The sequence below is a fragment of the Raphanus sativus genome, chromosome 7 (genome assembly GCF_000801105.2).
Source record: "Raphanus sativus cultivar WK10039 chromosome 7, ASM80110v3, whole genome shotgun sequence".
Classification (NCBI taxonomy): Eukaryota; Viridiplantae; Streptophyta; class Magnoliopsida; order Brassicales; family Brassicaceae; genus Raphanus; species Raphanus sativus.
The window spans coordinates 14314532-14328929 of NC_079517.1; the positions used below are offsets into that span (position 1 = coordinate 14314532).

The window sequence follows — 14398 nt, forward strand, 5'->3', positions numbered from 1 at the left end:
AGGTTTGAATTTCATCACTGATGTTCAAGAAATCGATGCTCTCAGAAAGAGGTATATCATTTCAATTTGTAGAAAAAAGTAAATTATTATAATTTTTTTGATAAACTTATTCATGGTTATTTTTTCTATAGGATTGCAAACGAAGAGTTTTGAAAACAATTTTCACTAGATTTGATGTTTTTTCCTATTATCTATGTTCCTTTAATCATTATCATAATAATTCTGTTATGAAAATAATAGTTCTATTTTATATGTTTTGTCTTTCTTAAATTAATGATAAATTTGTATTGTTTATGAAGCGTTGGTCTCATCCTCTATTTAAATAAACTTTTACATTCAATTTTTAATTAATTTATATTATATTAATCGCAGCGTTATACATATATATTGTATTATATATTACTTTATGTATTTTGAATTTCTAATATCTATAAATTAAAAGTCATATTTTTAAAAAATCACTCATTCGGCGCTCTAGTGAATAATAAAAGTGAATCAATTCCATGGAAATGATGCTAATAAATTAACAAAAACATCATTTATTATAACTGATGTTGAAACACACATTTTGTATCATTTATAAATAAACAATTCAAACCAGTATCACTTTACTATTTATGTGATACAATACAAGGTTTTTTTCCCCCTTAGTGTTAAGTCTTCAGAAGAAACTTTTTGAGAAGTTTTGCATATTTTCCAGGTCTCTCAAAATTAAAGACATGGCCAGTTCTTTTGATGACAACAAATTTTCCATTCTTCCCTAAATGATGCTGAAGCCTCTTCCCCATCTCCACTGGAAAAACGTTATCATGCTCCCCCCATATTATCAATGTTTCCTGCATTCATAATCAAAATTAACATGATTTAATTATGTATGGGTGAGTGATTAATGGGAAAAGAGAGAAGAACCTGTGTGAGCTTTGGAATCTCTGAGATGATTCTGTCTTTTGGTATGTTTTTGATCATTTCTCTCTTTTCTTCCATATTTTCTCTGGTCAAAACCTGTTTTGTTTCATTCACATTTCAGGCACAACAAGTAACTATGTAAAAGATATTAACTAATATAAAATATCTGAAAATGGCATTATAATTCTAGTGAACAAAAATTAAAGCTGAAGCGCAATATTTTTCAAAAAAAAGCAGTAGAATTTCTCTTTTTCAGATTAATGTCGTTATGTGTTACAAAATAATTTTCATTTGATGATTTAATAATTTTTTGTTATTTACCTTTTACTATTAATTATATTATAAAAAATAATAAACACTATATAATTTTATTAATCAAACAAGATAAAATAACATATTTATCTCTTTAATTTGTGTGTAAAAACATAAACAGACTAAATCTAATTTTGTAATGATTATCTTAAAATTTTCAAATCTTTTATTTTCCATGTTTTCAAAACTATCTTTCTCACTTTGTAAGAGTTTCATTGTTTTTTGTTTTAAAAAGAAACCTTTTTCTCATCTTTTATTATATGAAGCTGAAATGCCTTAAGAGAGTCAGACACGTGTCGCAATATCTTTGGAAATAACTAAAAGAAGAAAGTTCGCTTACATGTTCGATGAAATCATGCAGCACGTACGTAGGAACCAGTTTCGCAAGCGCAAGGAACGGTTTGTAGAAGATGTAACCCATAAGTTCCCGGAGCTTTTCCACTGAGTCCGGGACAAGAATCTTCGAAGCTTCATCGATATCCGACACTTTAAAAACGCTTGCTTCTCCCATATCATTCTCCTCCATACACACGGCGGCGCAACAAATCACCACCCGCTCCACAGCGTCTCCGAACATCGCAGCCATTCTGTAACCCACAAAGCCGCCGTAGCTAAGACCGACGAGGCTGAAACGTTTCACGGATTGTTTCTGTAAGGCCCGCATAAGAGTCTCAGCCTGAAAAACTTCAGTTCTTTCGGGTCGGGTCGTGTAGGATCCGCCGAAGAACACTAGGTCCGGGATGAAGAGGTTGAAGTGAGGAGAGAGACGTCGAGCGACTCTGTACCATTGCCAGATGGCTGAAGGTCCAAGCCCGTGGATGAGGAGGAGGTTGGGTTTGGATTCCACTCGGGTCTTGGATACCCAGAAATGGACCTTAGTTCCGTCATTCACGTCGATGGGTACGGACTGTAACCCGGATTTTTTGAAACCGGAGTTGTATTTCTTTTCTATTGCTCCAGAGAATGTGAAGCAACTTGCCATTACAAAAGGTAGAATATAGTGTGTTGTGTTTGGTTCAAGTATAGAGTTGTGCTTGGTAGTGCTAGTATTTATAGATTTCAAAATTTTAAATATATTTATTTTAATTAAGAGTCTGTTTATTTCGTGTGTCTTGCCTTTTGACTTTTGAGTCTTGCGATATGTGTAAAACGAATATGGATGTAGAATATAACGAAGATGTACAAATAGGCTTTATTTAGGAGTTACATTCAAGTTTCTCGAAGCAAAAAAGTCAAGTTTCAAATGCGTAGTAATAAATGAACGAGCATAGAATTGAAGATCCAATGAACTAGGAGTCTTCGTCAATTTAACCAAATAATAAATAATATAAATAAATAACAAAATTACGAAATAGACAAAAACGAAAGAAAAAAAAGACTTCGTCAATTTTGGTATATGCGCGAGTCTTCCCTTTGTAATTTTTTTTTTGCTAAATTTCCTTTGTAATTTTGAAGAAAATAAATTATTTTTTCTATAATATTACCTAGGTTAAGATATTACTCATTTGAGTTAAATCCAAACAATGTCACGTTACTGTCGGATGCAGATCATGGTGATGATGTCATATTTTGAAAAAAAAGAAGTATGAATGACTATGAGTATGAAGAAAGCGGTCACGTCACTGATCCTGGCATAAGCAGACTTACGGCTTGGATGGCTTCCCCTAAGCTCAAATGATCCTGCTCCACTCTCGGCAAGTTCACGGGCCAGTTCAATAGTTCTGATCAGTGAGGTCACATAGAAGTGCAGATAGAGTGATGCTCAAGAGACATTAGTAGATGTAGATATTGTTGGATTTGAAAAACAAGTTAAAGACATGATCCTACCGAGATATGGAAATATGAATCATAATATCTAAGAAGTTATCTAGATGTGTTATCTAATAGGAGTAAGAGTTTATAAGCCCATTGACACTGTATGTTCTTACTTCTTTAACCGTTTTTTGATCAAAGATGAGACGTTTGTTTGGGAAACATTATGATTGAAATGTGGTTCTTCTGTTGGCATTAGATACGAACCAAACTAGTGGCTAGGGGAGGAGAAGCCTTGGGAGGGATCGGAGGAGCGTTCAAGTACATGATCCAGAACGAAGGTTTGTTGTCTCTCTACAAGGGTCTAGTCCCTTCAATAGCAAGCATGGCTCTGTCCGGTGCGGTTTTCTACGGGGTTTACGACATTCTTAAGTCGTCGTATCTGCACACACCGGAAGGCAGGAAGAGACTCAAAGACATGAAGCAGCAGGGGCAAGAACTCAATGCTCTGGACAAGCTTGAGTTAGGACCCATCAGGACTCTCATGTACGGTGCTGTAGCGGGTGCGTGTACTGAAGTGGCTACGTATCCTTTTGAAGTAGTGAGACGGCAGCTTCAGATGCAGATTGGTAGAGACAAGTTGAATGCTTTGGCTATGGGGTTTAATATCATTGAAAGAGGAGGGGTCCCAGCTTTATACGCTGGGCTTTTGCCTAGCTTGCTTCAGGTTTGCATAATAGTTCTTCCATGTATAACATTATTACCAAACTCAAACTTGCATTTTCTAAAGATTGATATGTTATTTGAGTCCTCTGTTGAATGTCTCCAGGTGTTGCCTTCTGCTGCAATAAGTTACTTTGTCTACGAGTGTATGAAGATAGTGCTTAAAGTAGAGTGACAAGAAGATCATTCATCCATAAACACAATGCAATGATAAGTTTTGTTCTATTTTTAGTCCTTTGAAATTGCCAAAAAAATATATGATTTCAAGAGCATTCATCCATAACTACTCTCTTGATGTTGCAAGTCCACAAGTTGTGCACTATCAACCTCATTTTTTCTACCCATTCTCTCTCTCTCTCTCTGATTCACTCACTCTGCGAGGATCAAGTAACGGGTGAGGAAGGCAAAGCGTCATAGATTGGATCCATACACGGTTCCTTAAGGCACAGAGAGCCAAATAAGTCCTCAAAGACAGCGTCCCAAAAGCTCCTTTTGGTGTCCATCACCACAGGCGCAAAAGAACGGTCTCCAAGAGAGTTGTGGGATCAGCTTCTCCTAGTGTCTATCACTGAAGCCATATTGAGAATGATGAACAGAAACTAAAGGGACGTGGCTCTAAAGGCAGAAGCCAACATCAGTGAAGTAAACTATTTTCTCGATAAATCTAATGAATTGGCCAATGCAAACAGATTGAAAATGAAAATACAATGTCAACAGCTTTTTTAACTTATTTCATAAACATTCATCATCTTCACAAATGTGGATCATATTCTTTTCACTGTATAAATAATTAAGTATTTTAAAAATAGTGAAACCTCAAAAGTAAAAAAAAAAAAAAAAAATCTAGATTCTGTAAAATGGGAACTCGTGAAACCAGATAAAGAAACTTCACCGGCAGTCTTACGTCCCCCCGGCGAGATATATATAATCATCTTCTTACTCCCTTTCTTCTTCTTCCCCGTATAGCCACCACAGTTCAATGATTGGTTCCAAAACTGTGAAGACTTTGGAACAAAAATAAATTTTAAAAAAGTGGAGAAAACCTGTGTCTATGTCTTGTTCTTGTTCATTCAGATTGATTGTCTCTTGGCGAATGGTTTTTGGCAGATAAGAAGTCTCTGTTCACTGCTGCTTTCAACCTCTATGACTCTAGCTTCCCATTTCAACTGCGTTGTCAAAGCTCTAGCTGTTTCCACCAGCTGTGCAGTGTCACGGATTATCACCCATCCCTGCACCAAAAGTTATGTTTTATTGTATAGCTCCCAAGAAAATGTAATAGTAGTTTTTATCTCAGAGTAGAGAAGTGTGTGTACCTCTGGACGAAGTAATCTATCGATCTCTGTGAATATTTGCATAAACGAGCATGAGCTCCGGAGCTTACTTGTCTGAAGAGTCAAAAGATTGTCTGCGTGGACCAGATCGTACGTTCTTGGATAAGACGGGAAAGCTTCACACCTGAAAGTTATTACAAAAGACAATGGTTGAGAAACTTATTCTGTAGTGTAATGAGAATCTAATAGTGGAGGACAGGACACTCACCAGTCGTGCAAAACTCCGACAAAGCCACGGTCAAGGATCATTGGGAGGTGGTTAGGTCCAGCTGTAGGGACAACATTCATGACCCAAACCGATTTCTTGGCTTCCAACAAGGCGGAGTTGAGGCCACCGAATTGAGCATTCATGTCCAAAACGTTTCTGAGCATGTTATAAGGAGGTGATGGGTCTTCGTCGCCGGGTCTCTTGGGGTGATCAGAGAATATCAGAGGAGACAAGAGAGACCAGTAGTCTCTTACGTTTACTTTCCAGTTTGCAGCATCTTCTCCAACCTCCTCCGGGTGAAGACCTATAAAATCAAACCACCCCCAGGAATCAAAAAATAAGAACCACACATAGCTACATAAAATATGAACTGTAATTGAGCTTCCATTGCAAGTATGAGGAAGGGGGTTCTCAACAAAAATAATTAAATACTCTTTACGTTACAAATTGTATTTGAAGAGTTTTTTGATGTTTCAGATATTTTTAATATTTTGTATTAGTTTTTAGTTTTATGGAAAACTGTGTGACCAATGGTGTTTTAAAAACTTTTTAGTAAATGGTTGAATTAGTTTAAATTTATATTTTCAATGCTACTTTTTGGGGGAAATGTATATCTTAATTTTTGTGCCATTAACCAAAATATCATACTCTTTCCGTTTCAAAAAGATGCATATTTTAGAGAAAAAATTTGTTTCAAACAGATATATTTTTTTATATTTTCAATGCAATTTTTCTCGACCAATAATGAAAAATTGTGAAGTTCAAAAACATTAATTGCATTTTGTAAAGTTTTATTGGTTTAAAAATATAGGAAATATAAAATTACATAAAACTATGTATTTATCTCTATTTATTATTATGTTTTAATATGTTTTATTAAAAAATGTGAAAATTCTAAAACATGTATTATTTTGAAACGGAAAGAGTATAATTTAATCTATAACAGAGAGAGAGTATTAAGAGAGACTAACCATATAGTGAAAGTTCAGTCTTGTTCATGTTAGACCGGCTAGGCCATCTTGTCCTGCCTTCAATGGGAACCCACCTCCGGCTACGTGTTCCACCAAGACACATCTGAAGCGGCCTGTAATAAGGAGACTCAACGTCGTGCCCTTTGGAACACACAGAAGGACCAACCCCAGGCTTCCTGTTTAATAAGATGTTTAAGCATCCATATAAGAAGACTTGATATATGTAATTCATAATAGTGGGGTGTGTGGGTGTGTGTTACTGACCGGGCACTGTAACATTTGGTTTTGATAGTTTTTTTCCAGACAACCGTCTTGTCTTGCTGAGATAAAAGAGTCCAACAGATGCTTTGAGTAAAATCACGAACAAAGTTCCATCTTTTAAGATCCTCCTTGCTACGAGCATTTGTGAGGGGAGATGTCCAAACAAAGAAACCTCCGGGCTTCAGAACTCTGTCAATTTCTACAAGGAGAAGGCCGTCTGCCACACAAACAAACAGAGGAATACAAAAGTTACATCAACGCCCCGCGTCCTAAAGGAAAAAATGAGAATTAAATCATTCTTGAAAGTGTGTTGTTACCTTTCTGGTCCCAATCAATGCCACATGTTGAGCAATGCAACATATCAAAGGAGAGAGAAGGGTATGGCAATTGCTTTGAGATAAAAGAAGCAATCATCGCAGGTAAACCCCTCTCAAGTGTTAGCTGGACTTGGCTACCTGAGGCTTCGTAATTTGCTATGCACATGGTTAATAGCTGTTTTGAGAGTAGATGTGCTCCAAAACTACCATACCCACATCCAATATCCAAGATTGTCCTCACCTGATACAAAATCAAGGATAAAAAGCTGAGGTTAGAGAGCCATAAACATTTTTTTAGGTTAGTCTTAATTAAAATATTCGACAATTATTTAAAATTTTGGAGACCAAGACTAATGTTTCATCCTGACTATGCCCAGAAGTGAGAGTTTGTTGACTTACACCAGCTTCAATGAAGTTATCATTCTTAATCCCAATCATTTGAGCAATCTGATGGGAATAGTCTTCAACCTCATCAAACATAGGAGATGCAGAACGAAAAGATATTTGATCATCATCCATCATCATCATCCTGTTAAAAAAAAAAATAATAACTCAGAAAATGCAACCAATCAAATCAACTATATTCAACAATTCATCACCTCTTGTTGATACTACCAGAAGTCAACACTTCTTCAGCAGTAATCTTAACATTACGAAACCAGATAACATCTTTACCCGTCGGCCACCTAAGAGGAACCTTATAATCCACAGGCGGCAAAACCAAACAGTCCTGTTTCGAACCCGACCCGCAAAACCGATCGTTCTCATCACCGTTGGTGTAACCCAACGCGAGATTCTCAGAGACATTAAAGCAAGGAACATAGTTCTCAGCTTCTACATCACAATACTCCAACTCTTTCCACCTGCTGGGACCAACAGAGATCTCCCCGATATCCAATAAATCAGAAACAAGCTGCTCTTGCAACCTCCTGTAGTTATGATACACGTGACCACCTCTCGGTGACGACGCCGAGATCGAAAGCGTCCACCAAAAGGAACCGATTAAGGCGAGAACGACGATGAGAAACAAACTGATCTTGAGAAAGAGGAGGATCAATCTGTGCTTGCCCCTCGGATCACCGTTGTCGCCGGTTTTGGAAGGAGGTTGGTTGTTGAAGAGGAAAGCGAAAGGAAACCTCAAGGTTAAGCTGGTGTCTGTAATAGAACGGCCTCGGATCAAGTCTGTTTTGTCTTTCATTTGAGAGTCTCTTAGATCGTCGCTGCTGTCGGAAACTCGTACTCCTCCTCCTGAGATGCCACGTTGTAGTGGCATCGACGACATGGTGAAAGATCACTGTTATTAAAAATTAAAAAAAAATTAGAAGGGATTCGGACAAGACTAATCGATCTGATGACCCTAGAAACTAATGTTCTGTCTGAATTTTTTTTTTTGTGTAAATATTAATAAGATTCGGATCATAAAAAAAAACAAAAATCGAAGTGAAATTTCAAATTAAGCATATGTAGATCCAGGGACTCTGGGCAGTGATGATCGAATCAGCTCGAATAATCGCAGAAACTTCGATATGATCTCTCGTGTGTATCGAAATCCAACAACGATTGAATCGAAACAAAGCAAGAGAGGTAAGAATCTGAAGAAAAAAGGAGACGCGATACCTTGCAGTAGTGTTCTTGGAGCAGAAGATACGCACTGTTATTTACAAAACGATTTGAATCTTAATCAGATTCTTCTTCAGAGAGCTCTGTATATATCTACGAGATGAAGCTAGAGAGTGTGGGAGAGAGTGAAGCAGAAGCAGCAGCAGCGTGGTGTATGGATCTAATCTGGACAAAGCTTCTGAGAACTGGAATTATTAACGAAAATAAAGAAAAAATAATTATCTCAGTTTAAGAAATATAATTCCGTTGGCAAGGCTCTCTCGATTATCATTTTTTTGTTTATTTATAAACGTGAGAAAGAATAAATTAGTGGAATAATCTCTACTCTCGCGTTGAATTAATAAAAAAAAAAAGGAAACTCTTCTCTGTATTTATTTTATTTTATTTTATTTTTTGGCTTAACACCGTATTTAAGGGAAAAAGAAGAGAAGCTTCACATGGGTACATGTCTAATTACTACATCATGTATTTAAATCACGCTGTGTTTAATTTACTTTAATTTAAATTTAATTTAATTGTTGACCTTTCTCTTTCTCTCTCTTTCTTCCCATGAAAACTTGGCGGTGCATAAAAACAAATTATATTTATTGACTCTTGGAATTTAATTTGAGTAATTCGACTGAAAAAATAGGAAATTGTTTAATAGTAGTTGACAAATTAAAACCTAGAGATGCCTAATGGAGTACTAATTATAGTAATATAATTTTACCTATGTTACTTAATTACTTTGCGCTAGGTGTCTCACAAGCTTTTATTAAAGGTTATTTACTTATTTTGTCGCCAGTTAGTGAAAAAAATTTTACGTTATGTCGATAATTTGTTTCATAGCCCTTAATGACATTTACGTGAACATCGTGAATTTCGGAAGACAAAAAAAATGTCACCCTTTTATTTATTTTTTGGGAAAATTGCATAAAAAACCTCCAAAATGGCAATCACTTACACTTTAAACCCTGAAGTTATTTAACTAGCACATTAAACATTCAAGTTGGTTTTTGTATCACTAAAAACCTTCAACGTGGCTTACTTGTTCATCAAGCCGAAAATGTGACCTGTTGACCTGTTAACATGATGACATGTCAGTTTTTTTTGTTTTATTATTAATATTTACTTATATTTAGTTACTAAAGCAATTAACAATAAATAAAAATTGAAAAATCATAGATCATTAAAAAATCGAAATATTTTTCTTTCAAATGAAAAGGATTTTATTTTATAAAAAAATAAATTTCTTCTCACATTTTTATTTTTTAAAGTAAAAAAATCTAAATTTTCTAAAGAGTTAAGTGAATGCAAAATTTGATATATGTATTTAAAATTTTGTTTGAAATTATTTATTGATTTCAGAAAATTTTATTTAGAAAATATATTTTAATTACATAAATAATAAATAAAACTAAATATTTTCAAAATAAAATAAAGATATTTTTAGTAAGACATTGAGTTATTTTTGAAAATCATACAAAATCTCGAAATTTTCTAAATTTTTCTTTTAAATCGATATCATTGTTTACGGTAAGACTTTTGACAAACTAATAATGACAATGATGGTTTTAAATAAATATATCAAAATGGGAAGTATAAATATTTTGTTTAAAATTATTTATCAATTTATGTAAATGACAGTTTTGATATATTTATTTAAAACCCAATTTTGATATATTTATTTTCAAAATAAATTTTCTGAAATTAGAATTAATAAATAATTTCAAACAATGTTTTAAAAAAAATTGACTTTCACTTAACTCTTTAGAAAATTTCAGAACCTTTTTGAATTTAAAAAAAAAATTGAAAATATTTTTTTAGAAAAGAAATCTTTTCCATTTTTAAGAAAATATTTCAACTTTTTTTAAAAAATCATTTTCTGTATTTATTGTTAGTTATTTATATTAACTAAATATTTATAATTTAGATGGGTTATAATTAAATATAAGTAAATATTAATAAAAAATAAAAACTGATACATCACCATTTTAACAGGTCAACAAGTCATCATTTTTGCTTGATGAACAAGTAAGCCACGTTGAAGTTTTTTAGTGATACAAAAGCCAACTTGAATGTTTGATATGCTAGTTAAATAACTTCAGGGTTTAAAGTGTAAGTGAATGCCACTCTGAAGGTTTTTTATGCGATTTTCCCTTTTTTTTTTTGTTAATTATCTTTGAATATAAGTATCATCGTCAAAATTATTAGTTCCGATAAATAATACTCCCTCCGTTTCGATTTAATTGTCGTTCTGGAACAAAATTTCGTTTCAAAATAAGTGTCGTTTTAGGATTTTAATGCAAAATTTATTAACAAGATTTTCCAATTTATTTTTTTTATTGGTTGAAATGTGGTTAGATATATAGGTAATTGTGTTTTTATTTTGGAAATATATAAAATTATATGTTTTATTAATATGGGTGTATAAACTCATAACGACAAATAAAATGAAACGGAAGGAGTAGTATGTCACGTTTCATATATATATAAGAATGAATGAAATGATGAGTTTTTTATTATATAAAATTGAGTTGATAGCTAAACTAAATAACAACAAAAGACACATGATATGTTACGAGGGTGTTTCAAAAAGAAGTGTTAAAAAAAAAGATAATGTTGTGAGAAAACAAATTTGGCCGGTTTAGGATTTGCCCTCTGATCAGAATTATGATTTTAGAACAAAGTGTGCATGTCTTTGGTTTGGTTTTCATTTTTCAACTTATATAGGTTTGGCTCTTATCCAAAAATTAATATTCGACAAAAAAGAAAAAGAAGAAGATATTTAAAGATAAAAAACAGTAAACCGTTTTCCGGTATGTAAAATTACCGGTAATTGGATATTTAAATGTAGTCGGATTCGAATTCAGTTTGTTTATCAACATTGAAACATCATGCTACCACCTGATTACTAACATGCAGTTAAAAGAAAAAAGGCAAAAAAATGAAGAAATAAGGTATCACTAGATTTTGACCCGTCCTCTCTGGAGGACGGGTATACCTTTTGCTTTGCATTTTATTTAACAAAATTAGTTTTCATATTTATATTTTTAATTAATTTTTTTTGTAATCATATTTGTGTAAAATATTTTTTCTAAAATGATGAGTAAAAGACTTTAATTTATTTTATTAAAAATAATTGGACTAAATCTATATTAGTAGAATCTTTTAAAAGGACAGGTATATATATATATATATATAGAAAATTTTATTTTTTATATTGTGTTATCTGTAATGATCTTTGTGTTTAAAGTGGTTAGCGTTATTATATAGTTTGATGCAAATATAAAAAAAAATAGATATAACGTTTATCAATTGGATAGTTTAGGTATGGGAAAAAAACCTAGATCCGAAGAACTGAACAGAACCCGATCCGAAGAAGTAGTATACCAAACAGAACTGAAATTAATTAAATATCCGAATGAGTTCAAGTTTTTGGTATTTAAAGAATCGAAACCGAACCCAACCTGAACCGAAGTATTTCGGGTTGCCGAATATATCTGATATATATTTATATATATATATATATATATATATTAATTATTTTTAGATTTAATGTATAATAAAACATTCAAAATATATAAGATACTTTTTGGTTGTTCAAAATATTTGAAAATATATACGAATAGTCGTATATGTCTAAAATAGCTAAAGTATACTCAAGACACTAAAAATACTTAAAATATCTATTGATTCTCAATCCAAATATTCAAATCAAACCAATTTATATATAAATTTTAGGTATTTTGACCTATGCTATTCAAATTTATATGTAATATCTATTTTTGTTTATAGATTTTGTGAAAATTTAAATATATCAGGAATTTAAAAAATTTAAAAATTATTTAAATGGGTTATCTGTACCCAAACCAAACTCTCAAAGATCTGAACCGAATCCAAACCAAAATTTAGAAATACTCAATGGGGCTGAAATCTTTGAATCCGAAAATTCAAAATCTGAATAGAACCAACCGAACCCAATGGAGGCCCGAACGCCCACCCGTAGAACATTTAATAAATAGTTTTTAATCGAATAATCTATTGAAAACCCGTTAAACTAAATAAATTTATAAGAAAATTTATTTCTATTAAAAGTCCACTTAGACCACCCATTAAACCATATTTAAACATCATGTGCGTTGTTAATAGATAAAACTAATGTCTATATAAAATATTTAAAATTTAAATAAGTTAATGTTTGGTTGAATAAATCCCAGATTTTTAGGCTGAGATGTAAATTATGTTGTTGTAGTGTGATAATGATTTTTTGAAAAAATGGTGTTCAATTTTTTTTGTTTTTTTTGCTAAAGATGTTGCTAAAAATATATGTTAAATATGATTACAAACCTTATATTTAAATGTTTTTATATCAATATAAAAAGATTTAAATCATACATGGACGAATTTGAACATAGTCACATAAGATAAAAATCAGCTTTAAATTGTTTAATATAAATTACATATATCATTATAATTATTCTCGTATAGAAACTATCAAAAGCTAAAAACAGTTTTAATAATGATTACTGTTAATTTCAAAACTACCCAAAGAAATAGGGAGATACGTTTTCTTACATTAAAAAGTAGTTATGTTTTTAACTTTAAAATCATAGTATTATATGCTACATAAATTAAGAAGTCAGTTTTCTTTTTTGAAAGAGTAAAACATGTAAATAATTAGTTGGACACAACCTTTTATTAACTGAAAATACTTGTCTTTTAAATGAATAAATAGTTTGTTTAAATTTTACAAATTTATTTAGAAAATGCCATCTTTTTAGTTTTTTTTGTTTAAAATTAAGAATTAACATTTATGTGGTCATTTTAAATGATACTTGCAACACATAAATATTTTAAGAAATTGAAAATATTTCACATTTTTAATAATAATTTAATTTCGTATATAACAATATATTGAAATATTTTTAATTTTAAAAAATAGAACAAAACAATTATACAACAGAAAAAAAAATTCATCCTGAAATTAAGGGCTAGTTCAAATGAGATTCTATTGTTGGATTAAATAGATTTAGTTAGGATTAAATAGATTTAAATATAATTTAAATAAAAAGCATAGATTAAAAATATATCAGTGGCATATGATGGTAAATATTTTAAAACTTCAAGGTGGTCTCAAAAAAGCCTCTTGTGTTTTAATAGTATTGATTTATTTTGATAAAAAAGGTATCATTTATTATCAAACGCATTGGTAAGAAACCAGTTGCCGACTTGTATATGCCAACCACGATAAGGTTAACTTTGGAGGTAATTGCGGCAAAGTTCGTGTATTTTTTTTTTAAATCCTACTAACTGTATATTTCTTCTTTAATGGTTTCGTATTTACTTCATTATAAAAAAAAAAAATTAAAAGATGTTTTCAGCTCTTAACCAGAACTTTTTGGATTTGTTCAATAGTCTTTTTCAACCAGATCAAATCCGAGCAGCAAAAGACCACTAGTAGGCATGGATATGGATCGGATATCCGAGTTTTTTTTAGATATTTTTGATTTGCTTTGTATATTACGGATATTTAAATTTTCGATTTGTTTTACTTCGGAAAAATACGAATATTCGGAAAATAAATAGATATTTACGGATATTTACGGATAATTACGGATATCTCATTTGTTTTAATTAATACAAATAATCTAATAAATTCGATACAAAACTTATATAAGATAAAAATTAAAAAGTTGTGAATCTACATAATAATACAAAACTTAATAAAAATTATAATTGTCATAATTTTTTTTTTATGTAATACTTTTATATAAGTAAGAATGTGAATAGAATCTATAACATCATTTTTAGAATAATAATTATATAATTTTATATATTTAAAACTTTAAATATAATAAAAATATACATGCATTTATATATTGCTCCGCTTCCTAAAATTTTAATATTTGTGATTTGTTTCAATTTTAGCGAATATTTATTTTTACTATTTGATTTGTTTCGAGAGTTTACGGATATTCGGAATTTTCGGATCAAATTGAAATGAATAACTAATAA

At 31.5% G+C, this 14398-nt stretch overlaps 3 protein-coding genes across 3 annotated transcripts; 1 reads left to right on the forward strand and 2 right to left on the reverse strand.

Annotated features, from left to right (window-relative positions):
* Nucleotides 1-509: 509 nt before the first annotated feature.
* Nucleotides 510-2225, reverse strand: LOC108817312 (uncharacterized). The gene is made up of 3 exons (XM_018589968.2): nucleotides 1559-2225; nucleotides 910-1002; nucleotides 510-836 (listed from the first exon to the last, which is right to left on the reverse strand). The coding sequence occupies exons 1-3, from the start codon at nucleotides 2198-2200 to the stop codon at nucleotides 654-656; spliced, it is 918 nt and encodes a 305-aa protein (XP_018445470.1). The 5' UTR covers nucleotides 2201-2225; the 3' UTR covers nucleotides 510-653.
* Nucleotides 2226-3216: 991 nt separating this feature from the next.
* LOC108817311 (probable mitochondrial adenine nucleotide transporter BTL2) lies at nucleotides 3217-3979 on the forward strand. The gene is made up of 2 exons (XM_056990760.1): nucleotides 3217-3697; nucleotides 3800-3979. Exons 1-2 carry the CDS (start codon nucleotides 3296-3298, stop codon nucleotides 3866-3868), a joined length of 471 nt encoding a protein of 156 aa, XP_056846740.1. The 5' UTR covers nucleotides 3217-3295; the 3' UTR covers nucleotides 3869-3979.
* Nucleotides 3980-4396: 417 nt separating this feature from the next.
* LOC108817935 (probable pectin methyltransferase QUA2) lies at nucleotides 4397-8675 on the reverse strand. Its single transcript, XM_018590761.2, has 9 exons — nucleotides 8399-8675; nucleotides 7381-8075; nucleotides 7181-7310; nucleotides 6782-7022; nucleotides 6468-6681; nucleotides 6204-6379; nucleotides 5233-5536; nucleotides 5007-5148; nucleotides 4397-4922 (listed from the first exon to the last, which is right to left on the reverse strand). The coding sequence occupies exons 2-9, from the start codon at nucleotides 8061-8063 to the stop codon at nucleotides 4764-4766; spliced, it is 2049 nt and encodes a 682-aa protein (XP_018446263.2). The 5' UTR covers nucleotides 8064-8075; nucleotides 8399-8675; the 3' UTR covers nucleotides 4397-4763.
* Between the last annotated feature and the right edge of the window lie 5723 nt (nucleotides 8676-14398).